At 43.3% G+C, this 18,604-nt stretch overlaps 3 protein-coding genes across 5 annotated transcripts in view; 1 reads left to right on the forward strand and 2 right to left on the reverse strand.

The window, feature by feature from the left end:
* Positions 1-796, forward strand: part of ccdc177 (coiled-coil domain containing 177) — an 88,352-nt gene extending 87,556 nt beyond the window's left edge. For all 3 annotated transcript variants that reach the window (XM_068579703.1, XM_068579702.1, XM_068579704.1), the window contains one exon: positions 430-796. The gene's annotated coding sequence lies outside the window, so the exon portion shown is untranslated. The remainder of the gene's footprint in view (positions 1-429) is intronic.
* Positions 668-10,240, reverse strand: plekhd1 (pleckstrin homology domain containing, family D (with coiled-coil domains) member 1). Its single transcript, XM_068579711.1, has 13 exons — positions 10,086-10,240; positions 8,638-8,731; positions 8,370-8,459; positions 7,925-8,001; positions 7,125-7,216; positions 6,996-7,048; positions 6,468-6,562; positions 6,281-6,374; positions 5,268-5,458; positions 3,914-4,046; positions 2,417-2,561; positions 1,491-1,634; positions 668-1,310 (listed from the first exon to the last, which is right to left on the reverse strand). The coding sequence occupies exons 1-13, from the start codon at positions 10,238-10,240 to the stop codon at positions 1,153-1,155; spliced, it is 1,521 nt and encodes a 506-aa protein (XP_068435812.1). The 3' UTR covers positions 668-1,152.
* Positions 10,241-11,162: 922 nt separating this feature from the next.
* On the reverse strand, positions 11,163-18,446 carry slc39a9 (solute carrier family 39 member 9). The gene is made up of 7 exons (XM_068581174.1): positions 17,868-18,446; positions 17,104-17,212; positions 15,743-15,946; positions 15,431-15,505; positions 14,958-15,043; positions 14,555-14,689; positions 11,163-14,462 (listed from the first exon to the last, which is right to left on the reverse strand). Exons 1-7 carry the CDS (start codon positions 17,961-17,963, stop codon positions 14,229-14,231), a joined length of 939 nt encoding a protein of 312 aa, XP_068437275.1. The 5' UTR covers positions 17,964-18,446; the 3' UTR covers positions 11,163-14,228.
* Positions 18,447-18,604: the final 158 nt, after the last annotated feature.

Genomic DNA, 18,604 nt, shown 5'->3' on the forward strand with positions numbered 1-18,604 from the left:
AGAACATCTGTGTGAGGCAGAGGAACCAGCGTTCCTCCTCCTCGAGGCACAAATCCTCTAAAACTGTTCACCTTCACAGTCAAAAGCACGAGAGTAGACCGAACCGGAGTAGTTCACACAGCCTGACGACGGAGATCAACGCCAGACTGAGTTTTAAATGCAGCATTAGAGGACTGATGGGATTACCATCATCGTTTAATTTAAAATACTATTGTGTGACTTTGTGACAATTTTTTTAATTAGGTACTTAATTTTAAGACGCAGCTTTATTAGATATGTAACATTTATGCTTTATCCAGTTCTATATTTTAAATGACTGCTACACTCTGACGTTAATACAACCGTTTAAGATATTAACGTCCATATCTTTGTGCTATACGGTGACGTTCTGTATTATTTTTACTCACATTCTCATTTGGTTTCCTTCAGGTCCTGGTGATGAACATGAGCTGGTGATGAACCCACAATCCTTTTCTTCCCAACTGAACTTTACCAAGTGGAAACCACCAAACCTTTTCCTCATGGAAACGTCCATATCAAGAGAAATTAGTAACCGTGCTCTCTATTCTGATGCATAAATGACATGTACAAGGTTCAAAAACAGCTTTATTAGCATCAAGGCATGTTCAGTCCCTATGAACCCTCTCACCTCAACATGTGGGATTTTTCTCTGTATCATTTCTGGTGTTAAGTTATAATTTGTACATTATCCTAAAAAGCTTAAGTCAGTGAGTTACTGTCAAAGGACACAATCTGTGCATACAATCAAAACCAGGAGAATAAAAACAATTTTACAAGGTGGATTTGCATTGTGTGTGCTATCTCATACTTATAGTGACATCACAAATGACCTCATCAGGTGGAGTCTAGTCCCTCTACTGCATATTAAACCTCAATAACACAACAGCTGATCCTAACATTCATATATAGTTTACACGTATAATGCTTTAACTAAATCAAATCTGGTCTTCTATGTATTCTTCAGGTTCAATCAAAACAGTTCCTGAATTTAGTTATTTTGGCTCCATAGTTCCTGGCTGCTAACTGACATTTAACAGATTTATCTTCATCTCAGGATCTCTACATCACTCACTGTGGTCTGAAATAAAGCTAAGGACCATTTCTTCCCCCTCAGCGTCGCCGTCTCTCCGCTCAGTCCTCCGTTTTGTTCGCAGCGTCCTTTCGGGCGATGATCTTGTACACGCTCGCTCTGAATTCGCTGTCGGCGGTCAGGCGGCGGGCCGTCTCCCGCAGCTCCTCCATGCTGCCGTCATCAGCGTCGGCTACGGCGAAAGACTTTGAGTGCTTTACTGCGAGAACAGAGAGAGAAGAAAGCATGAGACGCGTCTCTAGACGCCTCTTAATGCATGTCGGAAAAGAAAAAGGCCATAAAATGCATGACTTTTTCAACATCTATATACACAATGCCTTGTGGGTGAATTGAGTTGTAAACTCTGACGTGTTTGTGCGTTGTGACGATGCAGACTCACACCAGTGGCGTCTGGAGGCTCTCCTCTGGATTCGGCAGCTCTTGATCCTTCGGGCGGCGGCTTTGTGCAGATACACAGCGTTCTTCATGATGGAGGGAAGCTTCGCCTCGATCTCCGCTGCACAGATACACTCCTCAAAGAATCCTGGTTACAGACACACACACACACACACACACACACACACACACACACACACACACACACACACACACACACACACACACACACACACACACACACACACACACACACACACTTTAGAGGCATGAAAATGGGATTGTTGGGAATATTAAATTATTAGTCAGCTCTTGTGTAGCGGTGCCGTTTTCATATTGTATCATTAATACTCGCAGATAAATCGGTATACAAATTAATCAGCAACTATTTTGATAAACAATTCATGAATTTAGTAATTTCTTAAAGCTAAAATACAAAATTAATTCCCTGATTCCAACAAAAAACATTTTTTAAAAACCCCACCTTGAGAAATTCTAGCAGGCATTTTGTGACATTTCATAACCAAACAACTAATTAAGTAAATACATATTAATTGCAGCCTTGATAATTTAAGGCTTGATAACTTCTAGGGATAAAAATGCATAAAATAAAAAGTAAAAACTAACTTTAAACATGTTTAACCATCTTTAACTGATATCTGCTGAACATCATGTGATACCACCTCTCTCCAGAGGAGGGCAGTCACGTGTCAGATCAGATTATGTACTTCTTATGTACTTATGTACTTTGTGTGTGTTTAAGAACATCTGAAGCTGCTTTAAACCTGCTCACATGCATATTTGTTTATCTATTTTACTGGCACGCCCTCATGACATGCCGGCTGCCCTCCTCGTGTGGCCTAGATGCCGTCCTGCGGCGCGGCGGCGGCGGCTGTGACCTGGTGTGAAGGTACAAGTGAATGAACTCACTCCTCAGCTGCGTCACGCCGCCCTTCATCTTCTCGTCCGTCTCTTTGGTTCGCTCCAGCGACTCCAGCCCTTTCTCCAGATCCTGCAGAGCCTGTTCGGCCTGCTTCAGTCTCTTCTCCAGCTCCATCCGAGACTCTATCTCCGCCTAATGCACACAGGGAAACACACGCACAGGATGTTGAGTGGGTTACGTCGATATATACAGAGTCTGGATGTGGAAATATTGGACATTTAATGATGAACTGAGCTGATTGAAGAAGGATTTTCAGCGGTTTATTCAAATTCAAACGGTCTGGTGATGTTTGGAGACAGCACTCAAAAGTAATTCCAGTCATCAGGATGAAAGCAGCACTACAGGCTTGTCCACCTTTATAGTTGCATAACATGAATTTCAAGAGAACAATAGTGACTCATTGCAGAGAATAAAACCGCGGTGTTAGCTTTAGCCCAGAGGTCTGGAAGGAGGACAGAGAAACATGAGTTGATGTGAAAAAGAAGCAAAAAGGTAATTTCATACACAGGAACGAGGAAGAGGAGAAGACAGAGCTGGTGTCCAGTAGATGTAACGAGAGAGGAGCGCGTCACACTGATCAACAACCAGTTGGACGTAAGTTACATCCAACTGGTTTGTGCACAAAGACTCGCTCGATTGTGATTTGTTGAAGCAGAGCTGTAGCCACAAATACTGAGGTCATGTGAAATTGTTGTTTAAAAACAAACAGCTTTTTTTCACAAAAACTGAAGCATTAAATGTTGGGTTTGGGAAAATTCTCCTACTTCTTAAGATAAATCATCCATTTAAAAAATGTTTAAAACCCATTGAATTCACTAAATGATTAGTTAACATGGTTGATTTACTTTCAGGCTTTCAAAACTATCTTTACACCTTCACGATGGGAAATATTCATAAATAATTGACCAGAAAGCAGCAAACATCAACAATATGAATAAAAAAACATTTGAAAACCTTGAGTGTCGTGTGAGGTCTAATCTGTTTAAAGATCCAGACACGAGCAGCTGAACTAACGATCGTTAGTGTAATGAGTTCCACCTGTGCAACATGTCTGCCGTGACAGTCTTTAATTAAACAGGTGTTTCTTGTTCTGGGAAATGGATCCTCTTTGCATTTATTGTACCTCTTGTAGAGCCATTTTTTATTGTATTGTTTGAATATCAAAAGCTTTAAACACCTGAAATACATGTACAAATTTTCAGCTGCCATTACAATAAATGTGTATCAAGTTTATTACAACAACTAACTGCTGAGTCGTGGTGGGGTTTATGTACGGTCACGAAGAATAATGAAGCTGTAACAAAGCAAACAGGAGCACAAGAAGTCCAGTCAAACCCAAAATAAAAGGAAGTTCTCCCAGTAGAACGATAGCTGACGACATAAACCCGGCAGCCGAATAATACACGGCGACCTTTAACCTGACTTTGAGCAGCGTTTTGTTGCCGAGTCATCGAGCCGACAGCGGCCGGGTGGCGCGTCGTTACCTTGAGCTCGGCCTCGGTCTGCTGCTTGTCCGCGGTGAGCTGAGAGAGCGACTGCTGCAGCGTCCGAGCCTGAGAGGAGTAGTACTCCCTCTCCTGCTGCAGGACTTGAGCCCGCTGGTCGTTCTCCCGCAGCCTGGACGACAAACACGCAACAACAACTTCATCACGCACAACACAGAGGAACGTCATGCGCGTCTTTATCCTCACGAGAACCGGGTCAGAACTCAGATTTGGGTGATTTTTAAATGATTTTCGCCGTTATTTAAACCCCTTTTTAAAGCTCAAAGCTTAAGCTGGAAAGCCGTTGGGTTGCAGGAAAAAAAAAAAAGCTGCAAATAGTTTTGCTGCTCTGAGCTTCAGGATATCTGGAGCGCTGCGGAACACAGAGAGACGCACACAGACACACACACAGACACACACCTGGACTTTCAAGGTTCAAACTGGAGCCAGAGAACTTTCTGTGAGACGCTTGAATCAATAGTTTGAGAGTTCAGGAAAGTGCTTTGCTTCCTGTAAACATGGTTTTATGACGAAGTATTTTTAGATTTTTTAACGCATCATTTCATTCAGATTTTCTTCCTTAAGACATTGAAAGAAAGCAAAAATGAATAAAATCTAAAAATTCATGACACATTGAGATCCTATACGTCAGTTATAAAAAATATAAATGATGAAAAACAAAAAAATCAAGCCATAGAAATCAGAAAATATAAAATATTTTAAAACTTCCTTTGTGTCAGAATGGCGTTTATTTAATTCTACCATCGTTTTTGAGTCTACAGTTTCTGGTGTTTTTGCTACTTTTGCTCCTTAATAATATAAATAACTGGTCAAAATAAAAATGTAAAACACCTTGCGTTGTTTTTTTACATGAATATTTTTGCAACAGTGGATTTAACTGCCCTTAAAACATCTTGTAGACTTGAGTCAAAACACAAACTAAAGTCACAGTCTCGACACAAACTGATATTTTAACCCCTATATGAAAACGATTCTGTGTGATTATGGTTTTATTTTTCCATAACGCTGTGAGCGTCAGTCAGAGGAGGAGCTGGAGAGCGAAGCGAGAGCTCATGGAAACATAACGCTACGGCTCTCGTACACTTCACAGTTGGGACCAGAACATTAGTGATGCGCAGTCGATAGCAGCTGCCTGTAAGATCCCACTTACTGGCGCTGATCAATGGGGCTGGTTGTTTAGGGATCAATATGCATTTCCACTATCGGTAACATCCTCTGTGCCATTAGCACAGAGGATTCCTGAGTGAGTGAAAGTATGAAAAAGTCTGTTCATAACTGCTTCTGGTTCTGCTTTTGTCACGACGTTGCAGTCGGGCTCCAAAGCGTCACTCACTTGTCTCCGGCTTGCTCCTTCTCCTTCACCAGGATCTTCATCTGCTCCTCGATGTGTCTCAGGTCCTGCAGCAGGTCCACGTCTCCGGGGTCCTCGGCGTCCTCCGGCTCCCGGCCGGCGGAGCTCTCGGCCTCCTGCCGCTCCTTCACCCCCAGCAGCTCCAGAGTCCTCTGCTTCTCCTGAGAGAGCTCCTGGAGGGCACAGCCACCGGGTCAGAGACACCAAATCTACTCAGTGAGGAGGAATTTACAAGAAGCTGAGAAATCACTCCTTACACTAGAACAATGTCCAATAATCTAGAAATAACCTTCCTGTCGATTTGACCAAAAACAATTACTCTCACACCTTGACTGGTTTTTCTTTGTGTCATTAACAGGAAGGTTTGAGTTGTTTATGATGATCACAAATTATCTTTTCAATACATTTCCATTCATGTTTTAGATGCAGACCCTCTGCTTACACTTCTAAAAGAGGGAGATAGTTGTAATATTGTTATAATATGCAGAAATATTTCAAGGTCTTTGTGAAAAAGACAGACGAGGTTTGGACTGGTTCTGTCCAAAGATTACGAAACCCTCCACAAAAGCTCACTTCTAAACATCTCGTTTGGTTAATCCGTAAAAAACTGAAGTCTAAAAAGACCATTTGTTATTATTATTGTTGACTTCCTGGAGTTTCACAGAGTCAAGACAGCCCTTTACCCCCGTTTCCAGTTCTTATGCTAAGCTAAGATAGCCAGCTGTTGGCTGCAGCTTTATGTATCAGCTTCAAGCGTGTCTTGTACTCCTTTAATTCTTGACTCTTGTTGTGATCCTAATCTCATTCCCACATGGCTCTAATCCCCCCGCAGGCAGTCGCTTCAATGAGAAATCTATTACGTTACATGAGCGAGATAAATGGACGACCTCGAGGGTTTGTTCCACCGCTCAGAACATCGGCAGCTGTAACGCTACACGATCAGAGTCCACTTCATCAATAACTTACTCTTGTTGCTTATTTTATTTTGTTCATACCTCGATGGATTTCTGCAGCAGGACGGTTAAATTGCTCAGCTCTTCCTTTTCGCTCTCGACACCTTTCAGGGACTGAGCCGTGCCGTCCAGGTCTCTGCCGCACGAACACACAGCGGGAAATAAATCACACGTGTGGACAGATTTGTAAACTGTATCGCTACACATTACCGATAAAACGTTCTCTTACACTTTGATATGCTCCTGCTCCGCCTTCAGCTCCACCACCACCTCCTCAAACTTCATCTTCTCCTCCTCCAGGACCGCGTTCAGACGCTCCAGCTCCTGCAGACAGCGCGGGTGGAGGGTTACGACTCCAGACATCAAGTGGAAGGATGAACTAAATGAGCTTGATGAACAAAAGCAGTGAGGCAAAGAAACGTACACGGAGAACTGAAGGAATCAAATCAGGTAGTAGAAGTAGAAACGATTCAAAGAAACTCACATTTCTGATATTTTTTCCTATGAATAGTCCCACTTCACAGCAATGTCTCTCCAAAGTGATAATTTGGTGATGCTGAGCTAAAGGTTGGAGCATTCCCTTATCTTATAACCTGATAGCAAAGTGTGACTATCAGCTCGTCCATGCAGACACACAGCGAGCCGATCAAACATTGCAAGGTAATACGACACCATTTCACGTAGTTTCTCTCATAAATTTGACTTTAAACTCTGAGAATATTGAAGTAGCTTCCTCATAAACGTCGTCTTTTCTCACCTCTCTTTGTGCCCTCTGATGACTGAGCTCCTCGGTCTCTTCCATCAGTTTATCTGGAGGAACAAAAGCCTCTTTGTGTCAGCGCTCTCAGCTTGTTACACCTTTAGAAAAGCGTCTCCGCGTTCATACCCAGATACTCCTGCTTCTCCTTGGTGAGCTGCAGCCCCTGAGCCTCCAGACTCTCGATCATGGCCTCCCCCAGCTGGGCGTTCTTCCACGTGCTGTCGGATGAACGCAGAGATTTAGACTCAAACTAAGGCGTGATTAGTAAATTAAGGGGATGAATCCCACGGATGTCTGGGATCCTCACACTCTTCCCCTGAGGTTGACGTTTGGGATTGAAGGATAAATTCTAATGACTTCAGCAATCCTCTGACTTCTGTTGGGCGGATTCTCTGTATTTTGTTAGTATTTTGAATTATATTGATGTCAAACACTTTGACGTTCAGACTTTTCTTCATCAAGGGAAAGTTTCAATCAGTCCAATACTTTGATTTATGACCAATTACCTGCAAAACCAACGACATTCCCATCAGCTTCAAGCTGTACGTTGTGTTCAGTGCTAATTAGCGTTAGCATTAATGGTTTAGTTTACATGTAAATGCTGTCAGCGTTACATCTCAAAGCCTCAACTCTTAGTTAAAAACTGCAGCAGACAAAGTGAAACGTCATTATGTTGCTTGTTAAGGATCAGATGCTGTCACACATCACAGAGACAGCAGCGGTTGAAGCGTTATCTCCAACATTTACAATTTAAAGTCTTAAATTTAAGCTGAAAACTTCTGACAACTTTGCGATTGTCAGATTTCTCGACAAACGAATCTGTCTGCCATCAAAAATAATTCTATAATCCAATGAAAACTCAAACAAAGAGGCTTTTAAAGAGCCACGTCGTCATTGTGTAAATCCTCCGGAGGAAGATTACTCACACTTTTCCTGATTCCTGCAGCATCTCCATCCACTGGACCTGCTCCTCCCCGGACTCAGCAGCCAGCACGATGGTGCCCTGAGGGACGGACGGACGGACGGACACACACACACACACACACACACACACACACACACACACACACACTGCATCGGCAGGTTGTCGATACTGGGCTCAGTATATCTTTGGGCTGCTGACACAGTAAACACTTATGCAACACTGTTGTGTGTCCCGGTGTGCAGTTAAGTGTGTCCCATGTGTTGCAGGATTAGGCCGATGTCTCACGTCATCACAGTTTGTCAAAAAAGTACAATTTAAAAAAGGGACGTTTCCGCCCGGCTCTGCAAGCCGCTTTGTAGTGCGACCAATTGTGGCACTTTGTGCGTTTGCATCGATGTGTTGTCCGTCTTTAAAAACCTGTCCGCGTGACAGCTTCAGACTCTCACCGTGAAGTCTTCCAGGTTGACCACGATGGCGAAGGGCATGCCCATGTTTTCATTGGCCGACACCACGCATCCTTCCAAGGGGATGACGCCCTGCGGCAGAAACACGCTGCGTTATTTAAGAGGCCGTTTCTGGTTGATTCAGGTCAAAGCCTCCCGCTGCTGGCAGCAAAAAGTGACTCAAACACACAGTTGTTAATCACAATCTTCCTAAGTCAACCGCACGCGTTCCAGCATCTTCTCGGCGCTCAGAGCGGATGCAGCGGCTCACCTTGGGGTGGATGTTGAAGTACCGGTTGGTCTCAAAGTTTCTCTTCTCGCTCTCGGCATAGTAGAGCAAGAAGCTGTCTTTGATGATGAAGAACCTTTGTACCGAGGAAGACAATGAAAGCAGCAGTGAGACAATCCTGTTCCCCAGAGACACTTCAGTTGATGCTTCTGGCTCCGTTTGAACGTAATTATTTCATTTATCTCATCGATAACACGAGACCTGTTGAGTTCCTGCTGCGGTTTTATTTTAAGCTGGAGATCAGCTGTTCACAACTTTTATTCATTGTAACGAGTTAAAACAAAGCAGCTTTTGATTTTAATTGAAATAAAGAATTATCTGCAGCAGAGGCCGAAATCCTGACTTTAAGCTCCAGCTTCAAAAACTCTGCATCCTTAATTTCCCACAATGCACTCTTCTTTAGACCCCCTTGTGTCTCTTCTCGCTCAAACGGTTGATAACTCCAGAAAGACGTTTTACGGACGAGTTTTTCTCTTCGCGACGTGTAAACTGACCTTAATGTGTGAAATCAACAGAGTGGCGCTTTGAGGTCCCCCAGAGGGAAGACTGTGCTGAGGAGGTTTATTTAAAGTCTCTGAGGGTCAGTCACATCTAGAGGTCATCGCACTGATTTGTTTGACACAACTTCCTTCTTTAAGCTGGAGACCAAAACAAAAACCCTGAAATCTTTCCAGGTTGGCAATAAAATGAGCATTTATCGAACACATCCCACCACCTTTTGACCTGTGTGACACAAGCCGGTGCGAAAGGTTACAAAGAGCGAGCAACAAATGGACTCTGTGGATCCACCGTGTACTGTCGTTTTAACTGTTGTGCAATCTAAGAGCATCATCATGACATAAGGTCCTGATCCAGGCATCGTAACATCCAAAGAATCTCTCACATCAGGATACACTGACATGTGAAAAGGACTGTGGCTACGACTATCCTGTTATATAAACAATCCTTGAGTACAGAACATCCTGTAGAAAATATCAGTAAAAATATTAGTAAACTTCAGAAATAAAGTCAAGTTTTATCAATCAATCAGGAATCTAAACTTCTGTCAGATCAATCATTTTCTGTCATTTGTTTCTGCATATATTTGTAACTGCAGCTGTGAAGCAAATACAGAAAGGAGAAATAAATGTTTGTATAGCTGTGGTGTCAAATCAAAAGCCAATACGAGTGTTATTTTTTTCAAATATGTCACAGCAAAGATTCACTTTTAAGTATTGAATATTCACCATTTCTGTCCGCATCATGAATGTCACCTCTTTAAATATTCAAAGAAAAAGCAGATTTCCTCTCAGCATTACCTGCAGTTCTTAAAGTTAACGCTTTACAAGCAGCGCAGTGTCTCCCCACCGATGGAGAGAGCTGCAGTATGAAGCGCTCCGTCTGGGGTTAAAGGATAAAGACCGACAGGTGACTCGCGCCCTCCCCCTCACCTGCGGGACCACTTGGCCGACGGCCGTCCGAAGGGCCTCTTCCACAGCACGCCGTGCAGCTGCACCTTGGTGCTGATGTCCAGCGCTTCAGAGTCCGACTGCTCCATGGACAGCCAGGGCGAGAACAGAGAGTTTCTGGACGAGGACGAGAACATCCTCTCCGGCTTCGCCGCGCCCCGAGGGAGGTGGGGCGAAAAAAAACTATCAATAGAATAAAAGAAAGTAAAAAACAATACTACAGTGAGTCAATAACAATTGACCGGCAGAGAGCTGCGCGGATACTTCGATACGAAGCCGGAAAAAGCAGCAAACAAATCCCAATAGCTCAGCAGGGTGGAACGATGCGGACGTCGATGCTCTCGTCGCTGGAGGCGGACTGAGTGCACAGCGACGCTCCACATGAAAACGGATGACGGAGAGGAAGAGGGAGGGAGGGGAGTGGAGGGATACCGGGAGGAGAGGGAGGGAAGGGAGCTTTAGGAGTGAGTTGATGAAGCTGAAGCCGGTCGATACACTCCAGCCAGGAAAAGCTGTTGTTCAGATTACTGCAGTCGCCGCGGTCTCCAGCTTTTGGCAGGTACGGACTCTCCGTCCATCTATCACTCCATCCGTTGCTCCAGCCGTGAATTAGCAGAACATCTGGCTGCAGGACTTTCTGGTAAAGAGGATGGAGAGTCAGAGCGGTTAACATGCAGCTCAGCTTTGTTGAGTATCAGATTAATTCACACAACACGTGTCAGAGTGGATGGACAGCAGATTATAGAGATATTGACAGCTCAGCCTCAACTGAGACGAGCATGAGCCCGCAGACTTCTTTTTTTCACAAGGAAAAACCTCCCACCGGGGTAGAAATGCCTTTAAATTCACTTTTAATTTTAGGAAAATCTCAGTTTTTTAAACGGAACAGTAGAAATGCATAAATTCTTACCTTCATAGATGGAAAACTGCTTTTTTGGCATCGAATGCTTAAGAAAAACTAATTTAAAGTGATAAATTTTGAGGGGAAAACAGTAGCTAACATGCTCATGCAACACTTTTTGCTTTAATAATCAAAACATAGGCGAGCTTTTTCACCAGTTAAAAAACTTTAATTTAGTCGTCATAAAACACATTGCTTTACAACTGATGTTTCACAATCAAAAGTATGGAAATAAGGCAGACTCATTCTGGAATGACAGAAAAAAAGAAAAGAAAAAGAGATACACCTACCCCACTGAAACCATTACACGTATTGATCAGAACAAACCTCCAGCCCCAAAATGTACCGTCACGTCTTCCCCTTTGTGACGCATCACATCCGCCTGCTGACATCTGGCATTATCGAGTTTCCACGGTTTAATTTTCTCAAATTATATCAATGTTTGATCGAAGACGTAAAGTGTCGACGCTCAAAATGTGACGCTCCTGTATTTTCATGTACAATAAAAATGAGCAGGCACGAGGGGCGACACTCAACATGATGAATTGTAAACTATTGTTTCTAGATGAGAGACCATACATATATTTAATTTATAAGGACAGTTTCACATCCATTTTTTTTTAAAGTCTCATATGAGCTCCCTGATGCCAATGGATCAGGGTTTAAAGTTTAAAGATGTCACAATGCAATCTAAAGTCAAGAGTTTCTAGGCAAAATACAACAAGACATTTGGACTGAGGCAGTTACCCACTTGAGATTTACCATTTAATTATTGTATTTTTTAACACATTCTTCCTTCTTCTTCTTGAAGTATTGTGACCTTTAAAGACCTTGAAAAGCCTTTTTTCTTTCAATCAGCTTCTTACTCTGAATGAAGTCAGAACAGTTTTTGGGCTCAAGAGGAAAAAGACATACAGAAAAATACAAGAAATACTTGTATTTTTAGTGTTAAGCGCGTAATGAATATAATAATAATATTGGCAGTTATGTATTTTTCTGAACTTTGTTGCTTATTTATTTAAATATATTTTTATCTCACAGAAATACTTGTGTGTACTATTATTTCTGGGGGCTTCGGGCAGAAATATTTCCCAAATACAAATCATGCGCACAACAAGTAAAAGATCCACAGAAAATGTATCTGCAACAATTTTGATAATAAATTAATCGCTTGATCAATTTTCTTCTGGATTTCTTCATCCTCTGATAGTAAACCGGATGCTTTTGAAGTTTTACATACTTTTTGGTTTGTTTACTATGGATGGGGAGGATGTGAATGCCAGATCTCAGCAGGGATCCTGATGCGACGGTCTACAGATGACGGCACGCGGCGGGGCTGCGTGCGTCTGTAAAGCAACACAGTGAGGTTCTTTCCCTTTTGTACACACATACAGCGACCCATCGAAGAATTAAACAGTCATGCAGCTGCTGGTCTGCATGCGACCCGCCCCGCCCTCTCTAAAAACACCTCGGCAGGTTGCTCCTCCTCTTAGAACTTGTTGGATTTATAGAAAAAACGTTCAATTTATACAGAAAACAGAGACTCTTCAGACAGTTTGAAGCCTCGCGTCAGAGCCGTTTAGCCATGTCCAAAAATGTAAGAAAAAGAAAAAGAAGATGTGTTTATGAGTAAACCGTTCCATCTCACACAACAGCCGATGATGGTTGTGGAAGTTACTCTATGACACACACACACTTACATACACATGAGCTCTGCGGTGAGCAGGCACAGTGATACAGGAACACTCACAACATCCACCTGTCCTGTCCCTACGCACGTCAACACATCACCTGGTTACTGTTTTAGTTGTACTGAGGCAGAGATGGGGGGGGGAGTCTATCTGAATCACAACCGGCGCTTTGAGGATGAAGCCGAACCCGATGAAGCCATTTCAGACTCTGCTGCCCTCCTGAAATAAAACGAAAAAGCAGCATGGCCCCGATTTCATGCGTATGATTATTGCTCATGTATGAATAACTAATTAGTAGTAAACCACAAAATGTCTGGAATATGTCTCTTCTCCTGAGCCAATGGTCCCTAAATGGTTTCATCCACTTAATGCCCTGGTGGGCAAATCATTCATTCAGAGCTGCTGAAATAAACCCTCTTAATACCACTCTATACAATCACTTAAGACAATTCTATACAGATGTATTGTTTTCCCCTCTGCAGCTTCTATTTATAATTACTCTCAAAGTAAAAGGGAACAAAAATCAGCACGTCCCGGAAACTAAAGGGAAGAGAAAAAAGAAAAAGAAAAGTGATGCTGGATGTGACGTCTGCTCGCGCTGGACTCGGGTTTGAACAGGTATGAACACACCTTCAGGATCCTTCATAGACAAACTCACAAGTCAAAGAAAAAACCTTGTTACGAGCATCTGGATGTTCATTCGAGCCGATCTCTCGTTCGTTGGCTGCGAGGAAAAAGTAAGTCGGGAACATTCACGATGCAACTGTGACGTCAACAAAAGTAGAAGAAGGAGAAGTAGAAGGAGGAAGAGGAGGGACATTCCCTCAAATCAACGTCGCATGATTTTCATGTGTGGCAAACTATTCTATTTCCACAGTAATGTCTTTACGGCGGCGTCTCTTCGGGTATCGCCTTCATCTTGATAATATGGCACTTGAAACTCAGCTCACATCTAACGTAATTGTTGCAAAGAGATTTACACTGTACAATCATTTAAAAAAGGAAAAAGAAAGAGAATAGAGAGAGAGTTTGCTTTCTTGATATCACCGCCTTATTCAAATCTAAATCTCACCGAGCGACTGCCATCGAATAAAACATCAGTGTGATGACTCAGGGTTGGTTCTTTTACTTTGAACGAGCACGATGATGCGACACTGAAAACTCCACGATGATCAAACTAAACAAGAGCTAAAGGATCCACAACTGGTGTCTCTTAAAAAAAAAAAAAAAAAGAAAGAAAAGGGTTTCTGGTGGAATAAAAGGACACATACAGGAGCTGTAAGGTGTTTCCCCGTCAGAACAAACATGGTCGTGTTCCTCTGTCGTCTTCTGCAGCAACTCCGATTTCCCTACCGTCATTCATTCCCACATTTCAAGTTGGGAGTCGTGAGATGTCCCCGCAACGAGCACCAGTCTGGTCCGCGAGGTCCATCACAAGCAACAAGACATTTAGATCCACAATGTTTGAAGTCTCTGTCTTCCGCTTCACCCCCCCCTGTACACCCGTCTTAAATCCGTCCTGCAGGTCTGGGTCTAATGGTGGTGACCGACAGAGAGCACCAGAGGGATGAGGCAGCCCAGCACCAGAGCTACCACCTCCACCTTGCTCAGTCCTTTCCCTCCATTGCCTCCTGGGGGGGCGTGGCTGTGGCCGCCGCCACCGACCTCGGGGAGGACGTGAACGGTGGCCACGTAGAGGAAGGTGCCGGCGGAGAAGAGCATGGCGACGCCAGTGGCGTTGAAGTCTGACAGGGCCTCTTTGCTACTCTGAGGAGAGGAAGACACAAACACCGTGTGAGGCCACACGTCAAAGGGAATGTTTAAAATGAATTTTTTGGTTATCATCATCATCGTTTTACCTGACTGAGGCCTAAAAAGGTGAGCATGGCAAGGACGGGCGCCGCCAGGGCAAAGACCAGGAGGTGTTTGCGGATCCGGTTCCTCTCGAGACCAGCATGCATCAGGAAGGACACCAGGCCGAACGCCGCGGGGGCCTGAGGACGACAGAGCGGTGGAGGTCACACATGTGCTGCAACTAACAATTCATACTTTTTCGAAACTGCAAATTAAATTCTCCATTCATCATTTGGGGGTCTCTACAAAGTAAAAAAAAGAATAGTTTAAAGCGCTGATCACACTTTGTTTCAGCTCTACTGCTGCTCCACGTGTAATTTGACTTTTGTGTATATCCAATAAAACTACATATTTAGAAAATCAACGCTTTTCAAGACCCTTTTCAAACAAGACAAGAGCTATTATTACCTTATGGAGCATGATAGCGACAAAGACAATGAGCTGAACGCTGGTCTGCGAGGTGGAGGCAGCCGCTCCCAGAGCCACTCCATCAGCTGGAGGCAAGAGACACAGATGCTGAGATGCATTTCATATCTGGCTATTAGCAAAGTAACCAACTTATTATTCTAATAGTGGGAAAAGAGCAGTGGTTCTGCTCAAACACTCTGAATAATCCTCTTTGTTTTATACTTTTCCATATAGCAGTTATTCAAGATTAGTAAGTAAACTTGGGTGTGGCAGAGAATATGAGTTGTGTTAAGTAAATGTCAGAAAATATCAAAACACAAGATTTGTCTGCTCACATCTACAGTTTATAAAAACATACTAGTATACCTCTGTCACAGCACCAGCTTGTGATGATGATGATGATTTGAAGATAAAAAAAAAGTATTGATATGGCATCTTTATGAGACAATAAATAGATTGAAGAGCAGACCTACCTGCAGCGTGGACCACCAGACCCAGGGTGGTCGTGATTTTAGAGGAGTTGACTCTTGCCGCCTCTGGATCCAAACCTAAAAAGAAAATTGAAAAAAAGTAATGAGTTGGCAGAACAGAATGTGCAGTTTAGCCCTCTGGGGCTCGTTTTTGGGTGTAATTCAACAAAATGATTTGCCCCCATGGAGAAGATTAGCACTTGATGAGGCGAAGGACAAAGCCGCCGTCACTAAGCCCCATCTTCACAAACTAATTCTCCGAACATACGAGGGCTTTGGGGCGCTTCAGTACTTGTCGTCCCTTCCAGTACTGACCCTCCGTGCTGTGCACGTGAGAACTGCCAATCTGGTCCACCAGCAGCATGAAGACGAAGCCCAGAACCAGAGACACACCGATGCAGGCGTGCAGCTGCTCGTGGCTGTGCTCGTGTTTCCCGGCGCCGCTCAGGGCCGCGTCCGCTTCCCCCTTCGCCTCGGACACCTCCGCGGCTCCAGCCTGGCCGTGTTTGTGGTGTGCACCTGCAGAGACAGGAGAGAACAGGAAGGAGGCCCGAGGGCTGTTAACAATGAATTTAAACGCCACAACGACTGTCAAGCAAATCCCAAATCCATGTCGCCTTCTCTTTGAGACAGAGGGATGTGTCAATACAAATGTCACAAATCAAACATCTCTGTTTGACACAGTTGGTTGTGCAAGAACAGTCAACTGGCTGTTCTGTGTGGCTTGGTGAACTTTGTTCTGTTTGAAAATGAGTTAGTTAGTCTACTCAGACAAATGTCTACAGATTATATATTTTCCATTTCTGGCGTCTCTGAATGCGTCTGAAGCGCTGACCAAGCGGCAAAGACATGACGTTACCTTGCTTTTATTAGACAGAAGACTATCTCACTTACATGGTCGGCGTTTAGCGTTTAACCCCAAGGACGCCGGTTCGCCCTCAAAGGGTGTCAGTAAGTAAGTAAACTGTTTTTATAAAGCGCCTTTTGAAAGATGAGTTAGAAGGTGCTGTACTTTGAGTTGTAAGTAGAGAACTACAAAGGACATGAACCAGCAGACGTTCCCAAGTATTGTTTGTCACGGAATAACTGAACAGACTGTTTGTTCAAAAGTCACTGTGACACAATCTGGACCTGCGGAGCAGATCTACAACGAGACAAACAAGTCTTTTGGCTTTCAAACCTGAATCTGGACAGTGCAGACTACTACTACTAAAATATTGTATTACCTCATTGTTTTATTGTTCATCACATGCAGCTAAGAATACCTGGAAAGCAGCACTGATGCTGATGTAAATTTTCCTTGTGGAATAAAGTTTATTGAGATTTAATTGAGCGCTGAAAAGATTTGTCAATTAGTCAACTTTGGATATTTGTCAGTAAAATATTTGTTTATCAATTCATTGTTTGAGTTAATGATCAAGCAAGAAAAACAAAAGTTTCACAAAGCAATTTCATGAAGGTCTTTTGGACTTTGTGAAATTGTGTGACATTATTCACTGTTTTATAACAATGTATTGACTAAAACACGAATTAAATTGCAACCATACCATTTATTATCTGTCTATCGGCATATTACTGGTTCAAAACATAATGAAATGCAACAATATCCAGAAGAGTTGGGGAAACAATTTCTCGGTAGTCCTTAAAACACACACGTTTTTGTTTGTTTTTGCTACCTTCAAGTATTTCTTCGTAAAGAGCGTGGACCCCCTCAGGAATGATCACAGCCAGCGCCGTCCCACACAGCAGCCCGGCTCCCAGCACGGTGATCAGCTTCAGCTTTTCCTGGAGAAACACAACAAAACACAAGCAAAGTCTCACAACAAGTCTGTCTCGTTGTCTGACGACTACCTCTGTGTCTGTGATGAGGTCAAATATGGTGGACATTGTATTTCTGAACAGATGAGCGATGATGATGATGTTTATATGCAATGTTATAGGATGTATGCAATGTATCAAAGATCACCGCACACTTGTGATCCAGTTACAAAAAAAGAAGCCTGCAGAGACTTCAAGTATCTCATAATGACGCGTTGGGAATATCACTGAAGAGATGGTGTTGTGCCTGACATGTTTGTGGCTGCAGGAGTTTGCAAGTTTTTAAGAAAGCTTATGTATAAATGTATTTGCTGGTTTAATGACTTTTGGTTTTATCAAACAAAGTTCCCAGCTGTGGACATTTGTTCAGCTGTCTCTTTATAAGGCAATGGTAGGTCTGTGCATTTTAAATTGTGTTTTTGTATTTGTATTTACTAATCTGTCTAATCTGGACCCCGAGTCTGACATACAGTGAGATTGAGTGCAGCACTATGTACATGATGGATTATCTGATAACAGCGATAAACTTTCTCGTTCTCTCTTGAAGTTTTTTTTTTTTTAAACGTGGTCAAAGTTTCTCAAATGTTCACATTTCCAAAAGCCGAACACGTCACAGACTTACCTCTGAAAAGTTGACTGCTAAAGGTATCGTCCCGGCCACGTAACATCCCACCAGCATCGCCAGAGACAGTAGGCTGATCGAGCTAAAATCGTCCATGGCTGCACTTTTATCTTCGGCTAAAGCTTCTGAAGCATCAAACAAACCAACACCTGTGACTACTTTTCGACACGGTCCCCCGTATTAACGGCTCGTCCCGCGAGACGGCATGACTCAATGACTCAACCTGTGGCTGCCGGTTAGGAACAGATGTCGAGTGAACACACACACAAACACACACGTCCTCGTATCGAGTACCCGTTCAGCTCGCTGACAAACGTACACGTTAACCGACTGACGCTGGACGGAGACGTTAACAGCCTCTCGGCCTCGACGACGTCAGCGGAGCTCCGGTTAACGTTGGTTTCACACGTTAACGACTTCAAACGTCCGTTGCGCGCGCATCGTTTTGTCCCAAAAGCGACCGTCGATCGAAGATAATAATAATTACACTAATAATAATCCAACTTGCAACCGAGTTGGTTTTGCGGCTAGCTAAACAAACTGGCGAACGGTACATCCGCTTGTTTGGTGCTGCACTAAAGTGCTTCCGGGTCAGAACTCGTGTCCTCGAGCCTCGAACTGCAGACGCGAACCTGCCACGTACCCGCGTGACTCGTCCGAGGAGGAAAGACACGAGGAAGTAGAATGATAAACAATAATAATAATAATAATAATAATATAATAACGATTTTTTTTTA

This window comes from Clinocottus analis, unplaced genomic scaffold (genome assembly GCF_023055335.1).
Source record: "Clinocottus analis isolate CAN_PGR_092001 unplaced genomic scaffold, fCliAna1.0.p SCAF_17, whole genome shotgun sequence".
NCBI lineage: Eukaryota > Metazoa > Chordata > Actinopteri > Perciformes > Cottidae > Clinocottus > Clinocottus analis.